The following is a 27,860-nucleotide window of genomic DNA, read 5'->3' as shown; positions in this document are numbered from 1 at the left end:
ACATGGCTAGATCGACTCGGTTTTTGATCCTGATCAAGAATATATATACTTTGTGGGGTCGGAGATGCTTCCTTCTGCCTGTTACATACATTTTGGCGACTTTAATATACCATTTCACCCTATGGGTGTATGGTATAAAAATATGTAAACTTGCTTAAGTATTTCCAACTTTTGCTTGCCAAAATATTAAATGCAAAACATTGTGAGGATATTTATCAGAGGTTCAGATTACTATTGAAAATGGAAAATGTTAATGTTGAAAAATTGTTAAAAAAATAGAAACGATTGTAAAGTTATCAAGTTAACTCATATGACCTTTGATTCAAATGATATGTAGTTATGTGAGCACAGGTCATTGTCAAGTTAACTGCTAATACTTCTAATAAGATGGTGCTATGTGTGAATATGCCGATCGCACATTTTGGTTTGGGTATTGGGTAGTTGGCATTATTGACAGCATGTTGTAAGCTGCCAGCCACTATTCTCTTGCTGTACATTTTATGTGGGGTCAATTCATTCTTATTGATTCGTGATGGAACACAGTCGCACATTTGCAACTTAATTATTTGGATTATATTCAATTATTATTATTATTAAAGTATAGGATATAGTTATAAACTATCAACCTAACTATATTTTACAAGCACTGGCAACTAAGGCCTTCGGCTTAGACGAAAACTACATCCATACACTAGCCTGGGATTCGAACCCGGATCCTCGTTGTTCAGTTGACTAAATGACTGGGCCACTTAGACAACTCATCTACCGAGGACTGCTTATATTCAATAAATATTTTAAAGTATTAACTAAAATATGAATTTATTGGGAATGAAAGGGGAAGGGCTTGGGCCTCCAAAACAACGGAATTTATAAACTTACATTTAATATTTAACTAACGAATTCCAACTATAAAATTTAAAACTCTCAAAGTAACTTAGTAACTAGTAACTAAGAAGCTTATGTGCAATAAATTCTCTGTTCTAAATCATAAGTAACAAAAATGTATTGGATTCTATTTCTAATGCCATTTGCCTATGAATAACAAATTTTAAATCTTGTGGTAGTAAGTAAATTAAATTTAATGAAACCTTTAACTTGAGCAAAATTGAAATCAAATATGCTTTGACTTATTTATCTATGTGAAACACCTGTTGAATGGATAAGCCTATTGATAGTTTTTGGACCCCTTTGTTTCTTTGGGAAAGCTTTAGAAACCTTTATCGAATAGATGCAGTTGACTGATGGCCGTAGAGTTTATCTTAATCCTAAATCAATGAACAACCCATTTACGGCCAATGGCTTTGTTTGATGACCGCTTAGAGAACTAATCATCATTGTTTGGCTCGATAATCATGGTTACTTTAGATTGACTTGAACCTGTTATCAATGTTTGCCATTTATTCTGTCCAGTGTTGATAATAAGGGACATTTTGGTTGATTGCTCTTATGACCATCAATTTAAACGAAATTGTTGTTTAAATTGAAAGTTAATTAATATGAATATTTGTATTTTTGTTAGTTTGTTTTGTTTCGGACATTGGTAAATTTTCACTTTCAATTTGTTGTTAGTTCTTGTTCACTTTGCTTTTTGCTATTGGTAAATTGTAAACTCAATCTCTATAAATCACATACAATTATGCAAAATAAAGCATCCTTAAGGAATTTTCACACTTTCGCACATTTGGCCAAAAAAGGCATATCCACACACACACACACACACACACTTAGAGGGAGTGACCACTGACCAGTGAACAATGACCGATGACCAATGACCAATGTCCTTCCTTACCGCAACTTTCTCTCTACCATCTGATGCTTCTTGGCCACAAGTTAGTAGGAAAATCTCTCAATTGCTTTTCTTATGCAAGGCTATTTACAGAAAATATTTTCCTTATTCCAAGACCAAGGACCAGACGAACACATGCCAGTGGGGAGCGTTAAAGGACGTAGACGACAATGTCCTAGCTTCTAGATTTTCTACATGCATATACATACATAAGTAAGCTAATAAATGTACAGAAAATTTCGATAGCAAACATTTACTTAAGCAAAATGGCAATTGAGAAAACGAAATGAAACTCTGCCAAAAAGATTCTCTTCCTCTCACTTTCCTTTAAGTGTGTGTTTGTGTGTGTGTGTGTGTGTGTGTGTGTGTGTCTCTGTGGTGTCAAGCCACAAACACCTTTTGCGTAAAATAAAGCAATCAAGCAAATAATGCTGCCACATTACACTATCAACAGCTTCAGCTTCCTGCTTCATACACACAAACACACAAACACACACACATACCAAAAGAGAGGAAAAGAGATAGAGTAACAGATGGAGAGGGAGAAGCAAGAAAAGAGGGAGGAAAATACTCTGTTAGTGCTTAAACCACCCAAGCAACCACCCACTCAAACACACCCAAACACATGACAAAATGGAAAATTGAAACAACCTTGAGGAATGCCTTGGCACACACACATACACAAAGAGACAGAGTCAGAGAGGGGGGAAAGAGAGAGAGAGAGAGAGAGAGAGAGGGGCATGAGAAGCAAGAGAAAAGTGTCTGGCAAAATGTCTCGACTTGACTCCAACGCGACGCCCTCTGACCGACTCCGACTCAATTCAACTTGACTGTATGACTTGAAGTGAGCCAGGCCAACAACAAGGAGAACGACGATGATGATGATGATAATGATGATGATGATGATGACGACGACGACAATGCCAACGATGACGACAGGATAAAGAAGAAAGAGCAAGCAGTCGGAGACGGAGACGGAGATGGAGATGGAGCAACAGCAGCCATGGCAAGCACAAGGAGCAGGAGCAACTGAAGGCGGCACTTTGTGTGCACTTTCACTTTTGCCTTGGCCAAAATGCTTCACATGCTGTGTGCCATATTTAACAAATTTTCTGTAATTTCTCGAGTGCAGGCATTCATCCCAGTCCAGTCTGCAGTTGACCACAAAAGCAGAGAGAGAAAGAGAGAGACAGAAAGACATTAACCCATTTGCTTAACCACTTGGAAATTTGAGAAACCTATGAATTTTTCTTCTCTTATCAATTTTTTCATTTTTATTGCCTCTCTTATTCACAAAAGTAGATTATTGTCTGCATATGTATAACAATAAAACATTTTTGAGAGAGATACAACCTCTTTGTGCGGCCACTATACGGGTTAAGATGGGCCCAAGCCAAACTGAGTCAAAACAAGCCAATTCAAGCCACTTGTCAAGATGGCTAACGGCAGAGTTAATGTCTACGAAGTGTGTGTGTGAGAGAGAGGAGGGTGAGGGCCAAACAACCAGCCAACCAACCAACCAACCAACCAACCGACCAGCCAGCCAGCCAGCCAGCCATTCAGCCAACTGAGTCAAGTTGATCCGAGACCGAGGCAGGATTTTGGGCTACAAGCAGCCGCAAATGCTTAACTTCAGACACACACCGGGTACAAGTAGAAGAAGAACAAAAGGAGGGGAGTGACAGAAAGTAGGGTGCAATTGGGGAAGACAGACAGCAAGCAGGTTGGCTGGTCTGCCTGGCTGGCTGGATGGCTGGCCTGGCCTGGCTCAATGGCTGAGAGGACGGCAGGCGGGCAGGCAGGCAGGCAGTAAGGCAGGAAAGCAGTCACGGCAACCACAGCCGCATTGCTGCCAAGGACGAAAAGGCAAAGTAGGAAGTTGTTTTGTGGGTCGCAATTCAAGGCTGACCGTAGAGACGAGACCCTTTTGCTTGCTGTTCCTGTTAGTCTGTGTGTAAGGGAAGAAGGATATGTGTGTGTGTGTGTGTTATAGAGAGTTGCAGGAGGGCAGGGGGTTGGGGCATCTGTCTCGCAAGATGAAAGCCACTTGCCATTCATGGCTGGCCAAGAGTTGGCTTTTGCCTTCCTGGTTGGCTTTAGCTTCGCTTTGGCCAACTCCTTTTGATGACCTTGAGCATTACAGTTAAACGTTTGTCCTCTCTGTCTCTCTCTCTCTCTCTGACTCTTTCGCTCTGTCTCTGTCGCTATGTCTGCTTCTGTGTGACTGTGCTTTGGTCCTTGCCCAAAACCCCAACGTCCTTTACCACACTCAGTTGGCATCCTTGAGCCTTGGCTTGGCGGCAACGGCTACGGCGTTCTGGCTTCTCCTATTTATCTGCAGTTTTGCAGTTAAGGATGCTGCTGAAAAGGGACTGAAAGGACACGGTCCAGAGCTGGGAGACCGAGTTTTGCATCAAGTGTAAAGTGATGTGTTAAGCTGTTAAGTGCCAAAGTAATTGTTTTCTTTCACCAACAACAACAACAACAACAACAACTACAACAGCAACAATTACAGTTGGCCGAAAAAGCAGGGCGACGAGGAAATGCTTTGACGTCGCTTTCACTTGCCACTTGACCTTGAGATCTCCAACTCTTTGGCCTTCTTACTCCTCGTCCAGCCTCTTGTGCAATTTGATTTTGTGAGAACTACTTGTTGGCACTTTCAAATTTGTTTTGTGGCCTTTCACTTGAAAATTAGTAAATTATGTTTGTGTTTTGCGGATTTCGGTCTCGTCTTTGGCATCTCATACGAAATTGGCCCAAATTACTAAGCCAACAGCAAGGACATTTTGCCAGCAAACTTATCTCTTAGCTAGATGACATCTTTAATTTAACTTTAATGTCAAGAAAAGATTTAAGAGCTTGTAATTGAAGAATGTCAAAATATAATTAACAGAAAAAACATGAAGGAACCCTGAGAGAATGTTTTGAAAAGGAAAAGGCTGCAATTTCACAGGAGTTGGACAGAAGGAATTATAAAATCAGAATATTTCTTCAAAATATAAACACCTCAACTCAACTTCTCCTCAACTTTCTCACATGAAACTCAACAAAGATTCAGTGATAGAAATATTTAGTCTCTAAACACTGATTACATTTAATTTAATCAGGTGAGGGTGTTCCTTGTTCCTGTAGACTTTATTTGTCCTTTTTGTCACTTTTTACTTTCCCCTATTAATTCAATTGTCTCATTATAAGAATTTAACTCAATGACTTTGTACTTAGAGGATTTAAATACGAAAAGGAGAGGCCAGAGTTCATATACTGCTCTTGGACACAGGATATCGGCCATAAGGCGAAAGGTCTTGAGTTTAAGTAAGATTTACAGTAAGGTTTATTTAGTCTTAAAGAATATAAAAAAACTTACCTTTTGTTTAGCTTAGTTTTTGTTTTTAAGGGAACTTGATCCATTCTGTTTGACTTAAAATTTAGCATTTATTTTTTATAGCATAAAAAGAACAAACAAAACATTTTGAAGATAAGCTTTAGACTTGTTATAAAGAGATGTCTACTTTCAGCATCCAATTTTGTGACATCGAAGGGGAATACAATAAAAAAAAAAAACAGACTGGAATCACTATCTGAAGCTGCTTCCAATGACGGTGGATGAGCATCTATCAGAAGTCACAAGAGAATAACTTGAATTGTAAGAAGCCGATATGAAATTGCAGCGACCACATCCCAAGGAGACAATGTGTATGAGAATTATTATGGGACTACGAACGAATCCCGCCTTGGCGTTGGCAGCAGCTGGCAAAGGATATCTGGCCTTTGCAGAGCCAATCGGATGGACTTCGGTCATAAGGATGATAATGATGATTTCGAGGACATGCAAGCGATAATCTAGTGGAGAATTTGGGCCACAAGGCACATGTTTGCCATTCCTACTGAGAACACACTAACAATGCCCAATTTAATTACATACATACATATTTATCGCGTCGTATGGGAATTTTAACTGTTCGGGATTGTTTTTAAGACAAAATTTAAAAAACGTTCTCTCTTTTCTCCTTCTAGGAATTAAAGGAGTAACTGCAACCCCTAGATTCTTTGTACCGAGGTTTCACTGTAATTACAGTGAAGATAATTATCTTAAATCAGTGCAAATGCTCATTCCATCAATATCTTAAATATTTAAATATTATATAAAACGCAAAACATACACTGTAGAAATATAAGAATGTCTCTTATTGTTTGTCTTCAAGACGATTCAAATATCCAGTACTGTTTAGATTATTCTCAATTTCCATGAAAAGAGCATTTAGCGTTTACATTAATACCAGCACTCAACCATATTTAGCATTTTATGTTAGTAGCTGCATTCAAATCCGGAGTTAGCTCGAATGCCAATGCAGTCCGCTAAAAACCGCTAGATTGTGTTAGCGGACTTTTATCGATATCAGAAAAAAAAACATTCACGATAGTTTTAGATATTTATCGAATGCGACTTCAATGGAAAATAGCTGTAAGCTTTGTTTTTGTACGGCTTATAGACTTACCTTAGCACTCATTCTAACTTTCGCTCTCTTCTCTTTCTCTTTGCTATTATTTCACAAAAAAAAAAAAACCACACTAGCCGATCATTCTTGCACTCACCCACACACGCACGCGAATTTTCCGCTCTCTGCTTTGTCTATTCTTTTCTATGGCGACGCAACGACCAAGCAGCACGTGGGGAAAGTATTCTCATACTCATGCTCTGCCCTTGGCAATTTTCGAATTTTTTTTATTTTTGCTAGTTGGACACAAGACTTAGAAGCCTATTTGATTATGAAACAGAATTTTAAAATGTCTATCCACATTTGAATTTTTTTTTATAGGTATAGCTGAGGATTTTCAAGGCGGTGCATCAAGTCGCTAGCTACAGATGAACACGCTGAGCGTTAAGTTACAACTGAAAGAGAGAGTGAAAAATGGCGGGTTCAATTCCAAATACTGCAAATTTATTGTTCATTCAAAGTCTTGGTTTAATATTTGTCGGACCTGGGTAATTGTCTCAAATATTATTACTCCCTACTCTTACCCTCTGATAAAGGAATGCTGAAAAGTAGTTCCATCGGCTATATTGGAAAAGATTGTGGTAGAAGAAGATTAAACAATACTTTTATTTTCGTAGGTACTACTAATTATTGGTGAAAACCATGACTAATTTCAAAAAAAAAAAAGGCTACAGTTCTAAAGTACTTTTAAGTCCTTGGATATACTTATTTTTGCGAATCTTTGAAAATAAAAATAAAATCAGATGTAGAATGATATATTTTTTGGATTTGGTTGTCTTGTACAAAAAATTGACTCCCTCTGAAAGGACTTGTTGTATTGTGTTGCCACTGGACAAATGCCTTGCTTGATCTCCCTGAAATCCTAATAAATATACAAACCTATCGATCGTTTCCATCTGTAAATTACACGAAAAAACTCACACATTCCAGTGATATGAAACTTTTGTTCTTTTAGCAGATTCTGTGGTCTATAGCCTTAGCCAAAGGACATTCTAAGCAGGATATTCTTCATAAATGTGTCCAACTTTGTAGCTTTTAGGAACATCTTAAAAGTCCTCAAATGTCGCTGATTAATAAGATTTTTTGGTACTCGGTACTGAATGTAAAGTTCAATGGATTTGCATCACCCACCACAGTCATCAGTAAGAAAAAACACATTGAAGATGAATTATTGTTTTTGTTTTACATTTAGTTGTTCCATTTTTATTTTATTTTTAGTTTATTTGTATAATTTACGATTTCTCAACTAAAATTAAGAAAAAAAAAACATTTGTTTTACCATTTGAATGCATTTTTATCCATCGATATATATACTATATCTATATGAATCAGTTTACTCACAAATACATAGAAATTTGATGGTGTGTGTGTGTAATATGTGTGTGTTTGCTCACTGGAACTCTGTGTGTCTGTGTGGGTGTGTGTGTGTGTGTAAATGTAAAATTAGCACAATTTATATATATATTATCTTTTATATATAGTTTATATATATTATATATATTTATATATATATATTTATAAAAAAAAAATTTGCATTACTTGCTTAATTATTGTTATTATTATAATTAGATATAGTTAATTAATTTATATTTACGAATATTACACAATAGAAATTGAAGGAAAAGGCCGTGGCGCCATGTAGGTGAAACTCTTGCTAACATTAAGTGGGTGTGGCTGTGTGGGTGGTGTGTGTGTGTGAGTGTGTGTGTGTGTATGTGAAGGGGTAGTTGGAAGCCTAAAGCTATTGGAAATTTGTACATTATTTACATTTACAGCTTGTAAATATAATTAATTAATGCATATATATATTTATATATGTAAATTGTCGTTTATATATGTATGTTTAGATATAAGTATAATGGGATAAGATTTATAGTTATATAATTACTAGATATTTTATGCTTAAGGACAACATTAAGTGTGATGCAATGTGTGTGTGTGTATTTGTGGGTATGAGTGTGTCTAGGTGTAACATTGTGTGTGTGTGTGTGTGTGTGTGGTTTAAACTAAGATTACGAAATCTACATTTAAAAAATGCACAAGTCTCTTGCTAATCATCTATCGATTCATATATAACTTTTACTTTTTATTTTGTTTCATTCTAAATTTATATTTTGTTATTTTTTTACTTATGTTTTTATTTTATTTTTTTTGTTGTTTTGTTTTGCTTCTGACATTTTGGCAAAGAAAAGGCAAAATTTGTGTGTATTTGTGTGTGTGTGTGTGAAAAGTAAATGAAAAAACCGTAATAAATAATCAAAAAAAAAAAAAAAAAATCCAATATATAGACGAGATCCTATCCTTACAGGAAAGTTTCGAAGTATGATGCGCTTGTATATATATCTCTATATATGTATATGTGTGTATTTGTGTGTGTGTATGTGTGTGGGTGAGTCTACTAAGTTTATTTTAATACTTCTGCTCTCTCTCTTTCTCTCTCGTTTTAACTCTTTGTTTTGTTTGTTTGTTTTTTAAAAACTAAGCCTAATCTAACCAGTTAGCAACTTCATCTAAGCACTTAAAACGCTTTCTCCTAAGACCTAATCTCACTTATGGCTAACACAAAAAAAAAAACACGTTGGGGTTAAAATAGCAGTCCAAAAATTGTATATACCGTCAAGTTCTTCACAAGAAACATTCACGCTCTTCCACTCACTCTCGTTCTCTCCGTCTCTCTCTCTCTCTCTCTCTCGGCTCCTCCTCGTTCGATTTAATCCTCATGGGGCATCTCGGCTGCCTGTTGCTGCTCCAATTTTATTTTCATAAGCGGCGATTCGCGTACATTTGCCGGCGCATAGGCGGCCGCTGCGGCAGCTGCTGCTGCAGCTGCTCCAGCATCGGTATTGGCGAACAGCTCACTCATATCCTGGCCCGGGAAGAAGTCCTCGAAACGTGGACTCTTGTTCACCGACTTCTGTAGCAGGCCATTGGCAATGGCCTCGAAATCGATGCCGGCGGGCAAACTTTCCAGGAAACGCTTATTATACGCATAGCTTGGATGCTCTTTGGCACTCAGCTTGCTGGCATAGTGTATGGACGAGGAATAGGGCGAGGCTGCCGCACCAGGGCGACCTGATGAGGTGGCCCCCGACTTACCGCCTGCCGATGAGGAATTCGAGCCACGCGATTGATTGCCATATTGACGTGCCTGCATGGCTTCTTTTAGTTCCCGTTCGCGCGACAATTCACGCTCTCTGGACAATTCGCGGGCATAGCTGGCCGCACTTTGATGACCGCTGCCGTTACCGCCGCCGCCACCTCCGCCACCACCTCCAGAACCACCACCGCCGCCACGTTGCTGACCACCTGGTCCTTGGGTGGGCATTACATTCAGACCGGGTAAGCCCATCAGACCCAATGCACTCAAATCGGGCAAATTCTCTGAGCCACCGCGTCGATCGCTCTGCTGCTGCTGATGCTTGGCCGCTGCTGCCACAGCCGCCGCTGCCGAGACTTGATCCTCGATCTCGGAACGCTGCAGATACGCCGGTGACTTGTACATGTTCATCGATTGGTTATGTGGCGACAATTGCTGCTGCTGTTGCTGTGATAGAATCTGGCGACGCAGCGATTCAGTCATCGAACTAAGCGGACTACTGGCGTCTGGCGGAGCCAGTGCAGCATTCTGGGCAGCCATTTTGGCAGCTGCACTATGATAGCCATTGGCAGCATTTGCTACGGGTCCGAAATGCGACTGCAAAGAGATGCAACAAACAGGGGAAGGGTGGGGTTGGGAGAACCCAAACGGAAAAAGTGTTAAAGTTGTATTTCATTTGGTTTAAGCCCCCATCTCGTCCCGAAATCAAAATAGAAAGTGAAGAAATACTTACAGCATGCGCCTGTCCATTGGCATAGGCATGGGAACCAATATCCTCTTTGATCTCCCGATAATCCCGAAAGACAACAGCCTTAATAACGCTTCGTATTAGCTCCTCTGGCCACATGCCCAATAGGATGCGTTGTGGTCTGCCTCTGGCCTTGGGTCTGGGATCGGTGCCGCCATCGAGTGATGGTCCCAGCATATTATGGACACGATTTGCATAGAGGACAAATGTCGGATAGGGTATATCATATTTGCGGGCAGCCTGCGACAGCGAGAGTCCCTCCTTGAGGACACTGAATATGGCCTCGGCCATGGCTTCGGGACGCCAGGATTTCAATGGGCCGCGTTCACGAAAACGCAATTGTTGGACCAGATTTTGTTGATTAGTGTTCCAGCATTTTTGCCACATCGATTGCAATTGATATTGATAGCTATCTGCTGAAAGGAGGCCAAAATGGCAATAGAAGAAACGAGACAAAGAGAGGGAGAAGAAACAAACGGAAATATGATGATAATGTTTCAATCCACTGATCTTTTCGGGTGGTTCATGTTAATTGTTAAACAATGAAAGACTTCCTAAATGCTAAGTAACAAAAAATTGTCCACTTACCCGCCACAGATGTGCCTGTTGCAGCAGCAGCAGCGCCCATCCAGCCATGTCCGCCGCTCTCAATCATTTTGGCCTATAAAGACACAGAGAGAAAGACAAAAGGGGAGGGTTAGAGAGATAAGTTAAGAGGAGAGTGAGGGCATAAAGGGGTAGATTACTGCTTAAATAAGGAAAATCAACTTTAGTTTGCGACAGAAAATATTATGTTGCTATTGTTATTGTTGCTGCTGCTTTTTTTCTTCTTCTCTTTTTTTTTTTTGCCATTGCCCATAAAGGTTTATTAATGCCATAAATGTTGCCAAAGCATTTTGGTATGCAAAAAGCAAATTAGTATACAAAGTGAGGCCATCTCCTCCACCTTCTGTTTGCTTCTTCTACCTCAACCTCAACCTCATCGCCTCCTCTTGCACTACTCTTCTGCCTGGGTTTTTTCTTTCTGCTTGTTTTTTTTTTAGCCATAACCATTTGGGCCCATTGTCTTTTCTAGCTAGCTGAGCTCTTTTTCTCTTTTCCTTCCTCTTCTCTCTGGTTTTTTTTTTTATGGCCCCATGACATGATGAGGTGCCAGAGAGGAGGGTGGTGTATTGTGGCTGAGGTGAGGTGAGGTTTAGCAGGTATTTATTTATTGCCATTATTAGATATTCCAACTCAAGCCACTATCATAATTTAGGTCTATTGTTAGTCTCTTGTCTGCAAATACTATTGACATTACTAGTAATTGACATGGAAAACACAAAAAAAAACACTTTAATTACTTATCTAAGATATATTTTACTTTCTTCAATTATTCTTAGCTCAATAACTTTGCCATGGACTGATTTTGACTCGACTATTGACAATAAAGCGATTGCAATTTGTAAAGTAATTTAATTGTTAGCATTTCATTACATTTGTTGAAGCTTTTCTTTTCTTTTCTTTGATGCCACAAACGTTTTACGCCAATTCTCATAACTGTTCATCAAAGATCTACAAATATTTCTTAATTTCTGAAAATTTTTTTGATAATGCCAACATAAGTATTTATGCATCTTTAGCAGAAATAAGTAATTATTTATTCAACTACTTAATTTTTAAATAGAATATTATTCAATTTAAAGTAATTGAAATTGAAATAATGAATTATGTAAATGTTTTTCACTTTATATAGTTTCTTGCATTGCAAAAATTCAACAAAATTAGCCATGCTACTTCGACTACTTTAATTACTTATGCATGGTACTTAACTTTTTATCTCTTTAAATGCTTAAAAATGAAGTAACTACTCAATTATATATACACTTTGTATGTTTAAACAAGGTTCTAAATATGAATAAGCCAAGTAATGCAAACTTTTTTCTATTTTTATGTGGCTAATTTCTTTCTTCTCTCTGTGTGTGTGTGTCTGTGTGAACTAGGCCCCCATTTTTTTCATCATGTTGGGTTTTTTTTCTTCTCGTCAATTCGCTGGGGCATAGAGAATGCAGAGGAGAGAACAAAACACAGAAAAAAAGAACGGAAAGTTAAAATTGATGCACGTTTCGTGCAGCAGAGGCAATAAAGCCTTCCTCACACTGACCGGTACCAGGTTTTAGCCAGTAGCCAGAACCCGCCCACTTTGCCAAACCAACGCTTGGTCAACCTACCCTCCCTTCCCCCTCCCTCCCATCAGGCCCTATGCCTATGTCCCTCTAGTTATCGGAGAGTGAGTGAGAAGTCAAGTAATACAAATTATGTGCAGCAGCAACAACTAAAACACAAAAAATGAGAGAGAGAGGGAAGAAAAGACTGAAAACTGAAACTGAAGAACATATAATGCAAGTCTTAAATATTTGAAAACTAGGCGCCGCCGAGTGAAACTCGTGAAAAAAGCAGTAGAGTAAGAGCAGTACAGAGTCAAAAAAAAAAAAAACTAAAAAGGGAGAGGAGGAACCTAACTGAACGCCCTGCATGCCAAAAGGAAAAAGGTCATAAAATGTATGAATAATTGAAATTGAAAAGTCGGAAGCATTTTTACATTTTTACAGGCGCAACAAACAACACCGGAGCAGCAGCAACAACAACAATGGGGAATGTTGTAACAAATGCGGCTCAGCTCAAAAACAAAATGGCGTTAAAAATGCTATTTTATGTAAAACACTTTGTTAATGACACAAGAGCATGAGCCATTGAAGGAGCGAGAGAGAGAGAGAGAGAGAGAGGCAGGGAGAGGACGACTGGGCGGGGGGGCGACATGTTGCAGTTGTTGTGGGTGTTTTAGTTTTAGTTTTAGTTCAGTTTTTTTCGGGGGGTTTTTTTTTCCTTTTTACCCCCCGCTCCTACTTGTTATGACTTATGACGCGCAAGATTGTGTGAGAAAGTTAAATGAGTCTAGGCCACCCCGCCCACCCTCCTCCTCCACCCTCTTAGTTATTAGTTACAAGATTTTACTTCAAGCTAATTAATTTTAAATGGCAAAATGGCAATATATAAATAAACTAACTAACTAATGTTACACTTGATTTATTAATGCTTGTGCTGATTTAATAACAAACTAATTGCCAATTATAAAACAACATTTCTCTCTCTCTCTCTCTTTCTAAAGAGAGAAAGATAGTCTCCAATTGTTAACGTAATTGATGTACTTGAAACGGATTTCATTTGCGTAAGAAGAAAGTGCACACAATTTTTGTTCTAATATATGTATGTATGTATTAAGTTTTTCAAGTAGATTCTTTGAAAAAAATTTCAAAATTTATATACAGCATCGATAGCTTGGCATTTGGTCACTTTTTAGGCTAATGAAATGATAGATTCTACTCCTTTTAAACTAAGTTATTCCAAACTCAACTCCCCCCCTCTGATCACAGTTGCCACTTATTGTTAGAGTTGGCTTAGATACTAATGATATGGTAGCAAATGTTGGAGGGCATCTCCAAGTCGTCGTTGCTATGAGCAATCATGGCAAATATTAATGAAATCATTAATAAATGTCTCTCTATGTAGATATATGTACATATATATTGTCATACACCCACTCAGAGATTTGCCCTAGAATGAGTATGACTCAACAGTAAGACAATGCAAGGCCCACACTCCCCTCTTTGCTCTCTCCCCCACTCTTTTGGAGATTGTGTTGTTGGGGAGGGTGGGGGAAAGGGGGGGATAACCTTTTGAACTAGGTTGCCGCGCGTTAAGTCTTTGGGCAACAACAATTATAAAACTCGACAATATACATTTATGCATTGAATAAAATATTACGAGCTAAATAACAACAACAACAGCAGCAGCAACAGCAAAATGGAAAAATGTTTAATTAATTAAATTTTCAATTTCCCGCTAGCTAGAGCTAACAACAAGTCGAACCCAAAGACATCATCCTCTCGTTCTCCCCCTCCCACTCTCCCTCTCTCTCTCTCTCTCTCTAGCTCATCTTCACCCTCACCATCTCTATGTCTCTCTCTCTCTCTCTCTCTTTCTCTGTATATGCGAGTGTGTGTGTGTTTCCCTTTCAACGCTTATTCAACTTTCTTTCAACTCATTTAATTTAATTTGCCAAGCTTCGACGTTGACGTCGCAGTCAGCTGATGATGTTGTTGTTGTCTTCTTTCTCTTCTTGTTGCTCTTGTTCTTCGTCTTCTGGTTGTTCTTCATCTACTACTTGTTCTTCTAATTCTTGTTCAGTTGCTGCTGCTGCTGCTGGCTGGCGCTTCTTCTTGCCAATTACTCATCGTGTGCACGCCCCATTCACATAATAATTTATTTAATTAACTTTTCCGCTGTTGCCGTTGCCGCTGCTGTTGTTGTTGTTGTTGTTGTTGCTGCTACAAATTTTCTATAAAAATTTATTGATTTTTGTTTTTCCTTTTTGCCCCGCTGAAAAGTAATATTCTTTTTCACTCTCTCCCTCTCCCTCTCTCCCTTTTATTCCTTACCCCCCCACCAATCACTCTCTTTTTCTGTGTGTGTGAGTGTTGGTAATAAAATATAAATTTATAACTACGCCCCCTCACTCGCCGCTTTTTTTTGTATTTTATTTTTTTTTTTCTTTTTCTGTATTGCCATCAATCCAAATGCATAGACACCGACGCCCACACCCTTCCTTGGTTCCCCTTCTCCTCGTCCTTGGTGTTGCTTCTTCTACTACTTTTACTACTACTACTACTGTACCGCCCACGCCCTTGGTGGCCTTTCAACAGCCTTCAAGTTTTCACTATACCGCGGGTTCGGTTCGCCACCCCCCCTCTTACCCAATCCCTATCCCTCTACAGTGAGCTAAAACCATTCGCTGGCTGTAAAACCCGTTGGATTCTAATGCAATTTTAATTTTATTTTTCAAGCGCGCACATAAACTCAACACTCACCTAAAGCCCCTTCCCAAAACCCCTTCTCCTTCCGGCTACATCATTCTATACATATATGCCCCAGCTAAACACCTCCACCTCCGCCCCCTTCTGGCCGTACATCTTAGCCTTTTAGCCATTTCCCTTACACTAACTTTGCCACAGTAGTTTCCTTCGACTTGTTTCTTCCGCCTTGCTGCTGCTTGTTCTTTTCATTTCATTTGGTTTTTTGTATATTTCTTATATTATATAACACTTTATTTATTATTCATTTTCGATTCGTGTTTTTCAGTCCGCTAGTAAAGATGGTGGGTGGGTAGATTGGGTGGTTGGTTGGTTAGTTGGTCTGCAGCAACGTCTCAAGTTTGTTATTTTCTCTTGTCTGCCTTAACTTGCTCACCGCAGCAATCCTAACTCCTTCTTCTGCTACTTACTACCTACTACTACTTCTTTTGCTACTATTTATACTACAAGTTCTGCTACTACTAACTCTGCTCCCCCTTTTCCACCCCCAAAAAAAGGAAATCCTGCTTTCGCAATGTCTGTTGTTCTGTCCTCCCATCATCTGGCTCTCTTTGGGTCTCTCTTGGTCTCGTTTTCACAGGGTTTCTCGCTCTCTCTCTCCAGTCTCTGTCTCTCGTTCGTCCACTTGGTGAACTTTGTGTGCGTTTACATTTCGTTTGTCTGCATTTTACTGAGCGCCTGTTACCTTTTAGCCTTCACTACTACTACATACTACTACTACTACTACTACTGCTACTACTATTACTAACTATTTCTCTTACCCACTCGCCTTCTCTCTCTCCCTCACACACACTGTTCGCTCTTTGTACTCTCATACATTCATTCATTTATTTATATTACTCAGCCAACCGCACGCACACCTCCCCCTCCAGCCACCCATCCACATTCCCAAAAAAAGAAAGAAGACAAGAATGAACAAGCGCGCGTTGTCTATGTCCTGACTCCCCATTTCCACCCATTCCCACCTATTGCCACCCATTTCTTCCATTCCATTCCTACCATTCCTTCAGCTTGTTGTTCTGGTGCGCTCACGGCCGCGCCTTGTCGTCTTCGTTTTATAGTTTTTCGTGCTCATGCCATTCATTAATTTTATAAGAAGCAATGCCTGGCATAATAAATAATTAATTTAAAGACGCTGCATACACACACACACACACACACACATAGAGAGAGAAAGAGATAGAGAGAGAGTAAGAAGGACGAGAGAGAAAGGAAGGCAATACCACAGCCTTCAAATGCGGTAAAAATAGTTGGCAAAAGTTTCTATCGAGCTAAGAAGAAAGAAAGCCTTCTCTTTCCCACTTCCTCTTTCTTCCTTTCTCAATCTCATTTCTAGGTCTTGATTATATAGTAAAAAGAAAATTTTTAAGGATTAAATTTTATTTCATTTTATACGCAAGGTTCCCACTCTCTCTCTCTCTCTCCGTCTCTTAGCCAATTTTGTTATTGCCTTCACCTAGTTTTAGGATAAAAAAGACAAAGTAGAGAATAGAGAAAAGCGAAATGGTTAGGTGGGTGGAGGGGGAGACACCCATTTTTTACTACGTTGGCGGTTCCTTTATTTCGGTTTTTTGTTTTTGTGTTTTTTTTTTGTTTTTTTTTTTTGACGGTTTGGGCAAAAACTAAATATTTAATAGTATTTTATTGCACGAATTTCACATAAAATATGCATATTGGCCCAATGCATTATTCATGGAAATAATGTGGAAAAACACATTTTTCGCGGTGAAACAACGGAAGGACTTGAGTCGACTCGACTCGACTCGATTCACGGCGACTAACTACTCACCATACATGGGTGGATAGCTAAAAGAGACAGAATGGGAGACAGGGAGAGCTAGAGAGAGAGAGAGACAGGGAGTAGGAGGAAACATTCGAGTCGTAATTTCTTTCTATGTAGATTTCTTTTTTTTCACTTATTTTAAATTGTAATGAAATGCAAATGCAAAACAAAGGAGAACAACAATTGCAATTGCTGGGCCAAAAGGAATCGGGTTTAGTGGAAAGAGTAAACAGGTGAGGAGAAATAAAGTGGAGCAATGTATTTGTACATATATAGAGAGAGAGAGAGAGAATGAGAGAGAGGGGAGTGAAGTAAAGAGTTAAGAAAATGGATGTAGCTGTGCAACGTGTCAGCAGCAACTGAATGTACAATAATTGTAGTAATCATAAAGCCAAGTGCGAGTGCATGAAGCTTGCTTCTGTTTCACTGAAAGTTTTGTTTGCTACAACAACAACAGCAACAGCAGCAGCAACAACAACTGCGGCAACAACAATGGCAAAAGCAACAAATTTAAATGCAATAAATAATTATATGCCAAGTGTTGAGTGCAGCCAGCCCAATGTGCATTGAGGTGTGTCAAGTTGCCAACTAACCAGCCAAGAGGAGAAATTACTACAACAGCACAAGCACAAGCAACAAAACACACTTACACACACAGAGACACACTCGCATACACTTACAAATGAAGGGCAAGTAAACTAGCAAGCCCCTAAAAAACAAAAAAAGAAACAAAAAAAAAAAAAAAATACCCAAACCCAAACAAAACATAGAAGAACCCTTCTTCTTGTATATTTGCCAGCGACCCTCCTAAATTTTGTCTTCATTGTGGCCTGACTGTCCTGCTATGTTGGGCTATCAAGAGACCCCACACATCAAAAGCAAAGTGTGGCCACAAAATGTGGCGAAAAAAACCCACTAACACACACACACACACACACACACACACACACACACACACAGAAGCAAACGGAAAATTATATATATAGAGATGACAACGTGATGGGATTAATAATATAGTAGAAAATCTATAATTAACTACATAACATAAGTTTAACCAAATGAATTGTTGGAATGTTAAAAATCTATTTACAATATTATATAAAAAAAATATACAATTTATATATCCATAGAAAGGGAGAGAAAGAGAGAGAGAAGTTAATAATTAATATTTTCATATTTACAGCTGGCAAATCTTTCTAAATAAAAACTTTTTACAAACTCATTAAAAAAGTTTTTAAAAGTATTCTAGAATTAACTAGAAAAACTTGTAAATAAAATTGTTCAGTCTATTTTAAATTTTTTTCAGGGTTACTTTTATATAAATACTTATTATGGATTGTAATTTTAAAGTTTTATATATGAGTAAACTAGTAAAAACATAATTGGTTATGGGAAATCGGAAAACCAACAAATATTTTCAACATTTTTAAGCCAAATGAGGGAAATTTTTATGAATTGTAAGCCCAAAAATGGCAATGGATAATCTATAATACCTTATTTTTTGAAGCTAGTTATACGAATTATAAGATAATCAAGAGCTTTTAAAAACGATCACTGAATATCATATGATATATTATAAATTTGATTATCAATCTTAACTATCACTTAAACTGGTTTTAAACCTCTAAAGAGAAAAAGGAAGCGTGAGAGAGCGTGTTAAAATCTCTCAAAGGATCTTTGCTTGGTCACGTGCTCAGCTCTAAGGACCAAGCCTTGATAGAACACTTAAATATGTTGCTATTCTTGTTCTGTTATTGTTGTTGTTGTTGTTCTTGTTGTTGCTGTTACTTTCACGCTATTTACTTTAGCCATTGTTGTATTGTTGTTGAGCAATTGTAACTTTTTACAGAGTCAGGACCAGGACTAGGACCAGGAGCAGGACCAGTTCGCCATGCCGCGTCGTTATTCATGTAATTTTTGTTGGTGCTGCTGCTTTTTCTGTAGTATAGTAGTTGCAAAGTAAAAATTAACCTTTTGCAAATAGTAATTTATTGTTGTTATTCTTTCTCTTTCGCGCTCTCTCTCTCTCTCTCTCTCTGTCGTTGGCACCGCCCTCTTCATCTAGGATAATGAGGATATATGGTCAGCAATATTGAAATATAGAATACATGAACAAACATGCATACATACATACATACAAACACACACGGAGATATGCATTTATTTAAGGCTTACACAGAATTGTTTGCCATTGTAATGACGTTGAAGCCTTGCGTGTCCTTTTGAGCTGATTGAAAGCCGAGGCAAAGGCAAAAGCCTACACACAGAGTTAGTTAAAGATAGACAGCGCGATGGATAGAGAAAGAGAGAGGGAAAGGAAGAGCGAGATGGGCAGACAGCTAGAAAGTCGTCTACAAAGTGTTAAAACGGCTGCACACAGTCATTAAATATTAAACTTGTATAAGCAGCCAGACTAGAGAACAGAATATATAACAAAAACAACAAGTACAAGACGACGAGGAAAAAAAAAAACAAACTAAATAGAAGGAAAACCGGGACGTAGCCAACACACGGCCACCCACATCTCACTCTCCCTTCATCATAATCATTATTTATGTAAGCGCAAAATCTCGCTATGTTAAATAACAAGAAAATAGCTTAAGCGGAAGCGGAAAGCAACACATTGCAGAGCCGCCATTTTGGTCAAGCTCGCACAAATGTATGCTATACTTTTTGCCACACTTGCTCTCCTATGCCAATCGAAGACTTCAAAGGCCTAACTAACTACCTGGGCCTAGGCAAGTGCAAACTGCAACGCACACATAGAGAGAGAGAGAGAGAGAGAGAGGGTGAAACGGGGAAAAAGAGAGCATGAGAGAGGCCAACACACACACACACACACACACACTCACTCAGACAGTAAACCCTTGAAATAATATTTAATATTTAGAGAGACATAAATATTAAATGAGTAATGCCGCCCCACCATACACGCCCCACTTCTTTCTTGCCCCGCATCCTTTTGCATCCATCTTTACCATGTTACTTAGCTAAAATCCAAAAGCTATGCAAAAAAGGTAACACAACTTTTGCCCCTCATTCATCTCTCCCACCCTGCACCCCTCTCTGTAGCAGCCTTTTCTTCTGTACTTGTTTCATAGAACTCTTCCACGGACCATATAAAAACAAGAATTACAGCTAACATTCCGCCATTATTTTTAGACCTTTTTACAGGGTGTCCCATCCCCCATCCATTGATGGATGCAAGGAAACAAAAAAAAAAAATTAAAAACAAAATTAAAGAAAGGGTATGCCAAAATAAAAACCAAACAAGAACGAAAAATTCTTGAAAATTTTGCATATTTTGAAATTGATAATCAAAGCAGAATTTATCAACTTATGATTGGTTTGACATTTCAAATTTTTTATACACTCTTTAGCATTAAGGGTATTTCTTAGTCCTTGTTTTTGGTTAACCATTCACAACTTTAGTTGGGGAAAAAAAAAAAAATTGCAACTATTTTGCAGCCATGGCACGCTTTTCTTTGCTTTTGGGCCACTCTCCGCTTACACGTTTTTCTTGTTTTTTTTTTTCCTATTTGATACTTTAGGGAGTCGAAAGTCGAGTCGAACTCTGTGAGCCGCGTCGAACATCGCCATCGCCATCGCCATCGCCCATTGCCAGAGCCATCGCCGCTGCCATAGCCGTTGCTTTAGACCATAGCCCATCACCATAGCCAGGCCCATACGAAACGAAATCTTATGAAATATGCAAGGCCTGTGTAATTTCTTATTTAAAATGCCATTAAATTTTTTGAATAGCATAGAGCATAGAACATAGTAGTAGAAAGAGAGAGAGAGAGAGAGCGAAAGAGAGTGAGAGAGGAGGATGGTTTTGAAGGTATGTGTGGGAGAGAAGAGTAGCTGCTTGCGGAGAGGGTCCTACAGTCTAAAAACAGAGCTCAGCAGCGTATGATGCACTCGGGCACCCTGGGTAAATAGAGGTGCACACACACACACACACACATCCAAGTTGTGCAATGTATCTTTGTGTGAGTGTGTGTGTGTGTGCGCCCAGGTTAGACAAATATGGTTGGGTCTGGGCTTTCGGGCTCCTGTTTGAGTTGCAGGCCATGTGGGAGACGGAGTCGAGTCGAGAGTTGAGTCAAAAGTCGACTCGGCCAACTTTTAAAATGCATATTGGATTGTGTTTTCTACTATTTTTTCCATTTCTCTCACCCGACCCCCGACCACCCACTTTCTCTCACTTACTCTCTGTTTTTTATAGTTTAGTTTCGTTTAACTGTTGTTGTTGTTGTTGTTTTTTGGCAAGCCTAAACGTATGCAATTGATGCAATTGAAGTTTTTGGTACGTGTAATTAATACAAATTACAGGTTAAATAACAAATGTTAACTCACACAAACACACACACACACACACACACACATCTACATATATACCCTGCCCTTAAAATGGCTAGACATGCCTGTGCCTAAAGTCAATTTAATTGTAATAAACAACCAATTTGAAGGGTGTTAAAATATATCCAAAGAAGACTCATTAAAAAGATATTCTATATCTACACAATTTTTAGTATACTATATTCTATATTATGTAGATAAAAGATAGCTTAAGCAGTTAAGAAGATATAAAAAAGTCACCAGTTCATTTATTTTAATACTCTTATATAGTCAATCCAAAATATGATCCCAATTATCTGTGCCGAATCTTGAAACATTCCCATAGAAACTGCTATTGTCTTTAGGATTCCTATCTTCTTGTGATATATGTAGAATGAAATAATATATCAAAAACCACTACAAATTTTCCTAGAGGTAAGTTTAAATCAAACAATAGAACAATTCTTAATGGATCTAAATGAAAATTCTTGAAAACTTTTGATAAACTGCTTTTACTTGCATCAACTTTATACATAAATTCTCGTTAGATTGAACCTCAGAAGGGTTTTATTTAAAAAGCCTATTGGGAAACTTCTGATACGATTGTTTTTATAACTTTTGCCTAAATATCTAAACTGAAGCAAAGATCAGAAAAATGCTAGTCAAAGTTTATAAATTGATCTCTACACAAAAAAAAAAAATCTTTAATATATTGATCAAGTGATGATCTTTAAGGTGAAATATATTTGGTATTAGTAAATTTTTTTAATGGATGAAAATCCTTCAATTTGTCAACTATTAGAATGTGTGCTACTTAAGTATTTTTAATGTCAATTGTCTGACTGTGAGTTGAGCATAGAGGATAGAGTAATTTTGCTCTTTATCTGACCAATGCGACGCAACAGAAGCGACGGCGACGACGACAGCGACAGCGACAGCGACGTCAGCTGTCAAACGTAAAAGCCGACAACCGAGGCTTGGCTTGGTCAGACCAAATGCATTTGCATATACATATATCGAAATATATATAAAGATATATAAAGATATACATATATGTATATATATATAGATATATAAGTATAGACAGTGCGGCAAACACCTTATTAGCCAGGCACAATATTGATTGAGTTGAACAGACGCAACTAGATACGGATATAGAGATGGAAACACAAGTAGAGAGTAAGAGAGTGTATGTGATGTGAAGGGGTGGGGAAGTGGGGGCAGTGAGGGGTATTAAGAGCTCTGCTTAAGATAATTATTAACATAGGTCACACAAATACAAAGCCACATACAAACATACATATGTATAGGTACATATAGAGATATGCGAACAGGATGTTTGTATGTATGTGTGTATTTTGGCTAGCTATAGAATTGAATTGCAGTCCGCGGATTTCTAAAATAATTACAAATGCATACGGATTAAATTTGCATTAGCGGCGGCTGGCTGACTAGTAATTAGGCACATTGGGTCAAAGAAGAGGTAATGCAATACTTTGTGTAGCCATTTCAGTTCCTAGGCACTTGGTTGCCAACGTAACGCGATAAGGGCTCCTTTATTATCCTTCTACACATTACATACGGACATAAATGCCTATACGTATTGTATATGGGTATGGGTATCGGGGATATATAATTAGAGCTAATGTTTTTCAATTTAATTCTCGAAGGCTGCGTCATTATTGTTTCTCATTCGCATTCTCGCATTTATTTGTTTCACTTGAAGTGCAGGAAATTGTCTGTAGCCCATTTAAAAATAAACAATAATAAAATAAATAATTAAGAAATACATACGAACAACAACAACAATAATAATAACAACATATTCACTGAGTGAGAGGAGGGGTCGAGTGAGAAAGAGCGAGAGAGAGAGATAGAGGGAGAGAGTGAACAAGTGAGTGAGTGGGGGGGAATTACGCCTTTTTGTTGCGTTTAATTATAAACAAACTCGCGCGTCCGAGCAAATGAAATAAATTTTTGTGTGTATTTTCTGTTTGCAAAGAAGCGGCAGAAAGAGGTAGAAAATGAAGAAGAAGAAGAAGTCACAAGCAGCGACAGAGAAAAATTGCCTATATTAAGTAAATTGAAACGACCAAATGTTACCCAGTACCCAGTACCAACTAATAGAAAGATAGAATCAATTATGGTTTCAAATGTTCCTTTACTTACGATTTTATCTAACTCACTCTGTTCCCAGCAAAAGTGGCGCCCTCTAGTGGCGAAGTTTATGACAAGAACTGGTTGGGAATTCTATTAAATCTAAAAAATTAGGTAAACTACTGGGGCTTCTAGCTCTAAAGATTGAAATAATGAAGGAAACGAAAAAAATCATCTAAAGTATAAAGGACATGAAGAGAAAGACGTAAGGAACTCATGGAATATCAATAATTTAATGGAAGATAAATGAGAAACAGAAAGCACTGAGAGCAATGAAAGAAATGAAAATAAAATTCAAGGATATGATGAAATTACAAACCGAAATGGAACATAAGATTGAAGAAACTGAACGAATGATCAATTGGTTTGGTTTGTGAAACGAGAATGTCGAGAAAGAGTGATTGTCCAATCTATATACCCTTTCACCGCATTCAATGGCTTTGTGGGTGGCTTGGTGGGAGGGGGAGTATTGAAAATGTATTACATAAACGCTCGAAATAAATATATTAAAAGCATTTCGCATTCGCATTTAATAAGTGAATCATTGTCGAATGAAAAGAAGAAAAGGCTGTATATGTAGAAGCAGCAGCAAGCCAGCGACAACACGCGCAGCCACACAAATTAATAAAATAAATAAAAATCAACAACAACAGCGATGGCAACAAAAAAGAGAGGAAAAAAAAAAACACCGATGGAAAAGAAAAGAAACAAATAATAATAAAAATGGGAAATCAGTTGGTTTATTATTTATTTTTGGCCACGCACAGAAATAAATCACATCAGAATTTCAAATTCAAATATTCAAACATACACACACAGACAAAAATTTCAGTTGGCCTTAGAAATTTACACTCGACCCAAGATCGAATATTTCTTAGACTAACACTAACAATAACAACAACAACAATAGCAGCAACAACAACTGTTTGTTTTTCCTTTTTGTTAATATCGTTTTATTTGTGTATATATGTATATGCGATATTCCAATATATGTATATATATATGCTATAGCTGTATATATATTTGGAGATATATATATATATATATACATTTGTTATTTATTTAACATCGTTTTTTCAACAAACAAGCGAAGAAATGAAATGGCATTCGATTGTTTTTAGTAGCTCTCTGATTTTTTATTTATTTTTAATGAGTTAAGCGAACACAAACGCCCAACCGTCCGTCCGAACAGACAGACAGACAGACCACCCGGACCGCCCCCAACATTTTTTTGTTGTGCTCTCAATTCTCAAACACACACAGAGAGAGAGAGAGAGAGGGAAAAGTTTCTTCCTTGTTATACCCTGTAGATTTTGACTTTTCAAGTTAATTCTCCTACTTTTGTGAAAATTTTAAAGGGTAGCTGCCCTGTCGTCGCCCTTTGTTTTCTTTTTCTTCTCTTTCTTTTATAGTACACACACACACAAATGACAGGCAAATGAAATGCGTCAAAGTTGGCCAAATTTGGCAGTTAACTTGGCTGTAAAACCGATAAAAAGAATAATGCATAAAGCGAAGCAAAGAGAGCTAAAAGAGATTGAAGAGGCGAGAAAATAAAGTTACTTTCAAAGTCAACTTAAGCTCAGTTGACTTAAGTTAAACAAGTAAAGCTCCTTAACCTTTAGTTGATTAAGTATTGAAAAGAACAAAACAAAAGGAGTCAAGATAATATATAGCAAAACTGTCATAATTTCAACCAGATGTACCTTTGTTGTCTTTACTGTCTACTTGAATCTATATCGAAAGGTCACAAACGACTTTATGAGGTTAACTAGTTGAAAGTAAAACTAAAATATAAGAATTTTATGAATTCTATATATTTTAGAAAGTAATTTTACGCTTGAAAATGAAGTTCTGAAATTCTAGTGAACAAATGTTATGACAGATGCTTGTGGAAATTAAATACTAAGTTTGAAATAGAAAAGAATTAAGAAGGGAGTAAAGTGAAACCCTAAATCACCTGAAGAAGCTATCAGAAGAATTCAATCAAACAAACAGTTGTACTCCATAAGAAAGGGTATCTAGACACACACACACTTTTACAGATACTTATAAATAAATATCACCTGATTTCTACTTAATTTGCTTTTTCTTCTTCCGCTTAACCGATGCTTTTCCTGTTTCCCCTTCAATTGGCCCATCTAAAGGTTAATGTCATTTTGGAAAAAAAAAATGTGGCAACAAATTAATAAAAAACAAAGAAGAGAAATATATTAAAATTTTACTATCTCAGAGCTCTTAAGTAGATAATTAAATGGGAATAGAATGAGAAGAAAAATAAAAAAAAAAAACATCATTTTCAACGGATATGACTGAGAAAGTAAGTTATCGAAAATCTATATTTATAACGCCGACTAACGGTCTTGAAACTTAACGGCACAATGTATTCAATTTTTTTGTGGATCTGAAGTTCATCATGAGTTATCCTTTTGAAAAAGTCTTCCCATATGCATATGTATATATAAATTTTGGAATTCAACTGAATCATGCTCTAAACTTATTTATTGGCGTGCTATCTCGCTCTCGCCTCTTTCATTTTATAGTGTGTGAGTTAAAAGATTTAAATTTAAATGATTTTCTGTTGTTGTTGTTGTTGTTGTTCTTGTATCATTTTCTTTGTCTTTTGTCTTTTTGTTCATTTTCGTTCACTTTTTCGTTTCATTGTGTGTGGCTGCGAGATTCGCATTTGGGATTCAGAGATTCAGATTCGGATTCGGATTTAAAGATTCGCGCAGCAGCAGCAGCAGCATTCGATTTTTTTTTTTCGACTTATTAATTAATTTATGCAGACACGTTTTAGTTTTATTATTTTTAAATTTGTGTAATTTGCTTTTTATGTTTATTATATATTTTGGTATGTGTTTGCATTTATCAATGTGTGTGTGTGTATGTTTTGTGTTTGTTTCATCATCTTCATAGTCATCTACAAGAAAGATATAGAAACTTTTGTTGCTGTTGCTCTTGAGCATAAATTATTTTGTTTTCGCTTCATTTAGAAATGTTTGTTTGTGATTTGTTTTGAAGCCAATGCCCCCACACCCCTTCCCACCCCCCGGCAACACACACACACACACACACACCTCCTCTCCACGCCCCCATCTCCCTCCATAAGCTGCATCACTCTATCCCTCCTTCAATCTTTCTTTCATTTTTGATTTTGATTTTTATGTGAACGTTTTGAAATTTAAATAAATTAAATTTTATTACTTAAAATTGACGAGAAATATGTGTGCCAGCAACAACAACAACAACAACAGCAACTACCAAATATGACAATAACAAGATAGTTTTTTTATTCTCTTTTTTGTTTTTATTAATAAAAAAATCCATGACAAAGTTTATGATTCAAACAGCTGGCCTAGGTTGCTTTTTGTTGATCTTGTTGTTGTTGTTTTATTTTCATTTATCATAACCCCAAAATAGGGCTAGGGTAAACGTGATGAAGAGGTTGGCGGGGGGTTAGCGGGCACTTTTTGTCTACAATTTTATGATTTTATTATTATTATTATGATTTTTTTTTGTTGCGTTTATTGGCTGAACATTTTTGTATGTGGATCATAAAAGTGAATAGCAACAACAACAAAAAAAAAAAAAAAAAAAAAATAGTTTTAGTGCCTTCACTTTGTCTAGGAAAACAATTGCAGCTCATTTGTATACCCTTTCCTAAAGAGTGCGCCAAACGGGCATATCGCGAGCTTCATTAGATAAGTTGCTTTTAGCATTCCTTCCACAGATAAAGAGTATCTTCTAGTCGTTAGGTGATTGATTTACTCTTTGCCTAGAAACAATTGCAGCTTTGATTTTTCTCTTTTTTGTCTGAAGCTATTGAAAGTTGTTTTCCATTCAAAAAACCAAAATGGATCTTTAGGTCAACTACCCCCCTTTGGGTGAGTTATATAATTAGTTATGGAAAGCATATCAATCAAAGAGAGCGACAAAGAAAGATACATAGAGGGAGAAAATAAACGGAATGCCGCTATTTTTAAACCATTTCGACAGCCGCCACACGCCAACATCGAAATCATCATCAACAACAACAACAACAACAGCAACTAATTCTCACTAATAAAAGTGAAAAAAAAGAGATCTCAGTGCCAAAGGCAAAAAAAAAAAATACAAAAAAAATGTATTAACCCTTTATATGGCCGTGTTGCATATCTGCAACATACCCTTTAAAAGGTATTATTTCGCAATACAAATCGAAAAAATCGAATGTGGCTATTTGTTATACATCTGAAACATACGTATTTTATATATAATTTGGTTCGGGCACACTTCTAGATGTTTTGTGAAATATATGTTCACTTTCCCACCAATTTTGTGAGAAGCACAAGTTGTGTGCCCCAAAAATATTGTGCTGCAAAATTTTATTGAAATTATAGATATTTCTATACAAAAAACTTGAAAAAACCAAAGGTAAATATATTTGAAATGCATGTGCTATTAAGTTTTGATGTTTCTTGTTGTGTATTGTGTGTAGATTTGAAAAATCGGTATGTTGCAGATATACAACAAACAAGTATTCGAAGTTATATTTTG

The 27,860-nt window shown here is 37.3% G+C and overlaps 1 protein-coding gene across 1 annotated transcript in view; it reads right to left on the bottom strand.

Moving 5' to 3' along the window:
* Window positions 1-8,715: 8,715 nt before the first annotated feature.
* Window positions 8,716-27,860, bottom strand: part of LOC6639554 (protein bric-a-brac 2) — a 46,314-nt gene continuing 27,169 nt past the window's right edge. The window contains exons 4-6 of the mRNA XM_047012106.1: window positions 10,719-10,791; window positions 10,116-10,546; window positions 8,716-9,979 (exon numbers count right to left, since the gene is read on the bottom strand). Of these exons, the coding sequence (XP_046868062.1) occupies window positions 8,996-9,979; window positions 10,116-10,546; window positions 10,719-10,791 (1,488 nt within the window). The 3' untranslated portion in view covers window positions 8,716-8,995. The remainder of the gene's footprint in view (window positions 9,980-10,115; window positions 10,547-10,718; window positions 10,792-27,860) is intronic.

The sequence above is a fragment of the Drosophila willistoni genome (genome assembly GCF_018902025.1).
Source record: "Drosophila willistoni isolate 14030-0811.24 chromosome XR unlocalized genomic scaffold, UCI_dwil_1.1 Seg144, whole genome shotgun sequence".
Lineage (NCBI taxonomy): Eukaryota > Metazoa > Arthropoda > Insecta > Diptera > Drosophilidae > Drosophila > Drosophila willistoni.
This window is presented reverse-complemented; position numbering and strand designations above follow the sequence as displayed.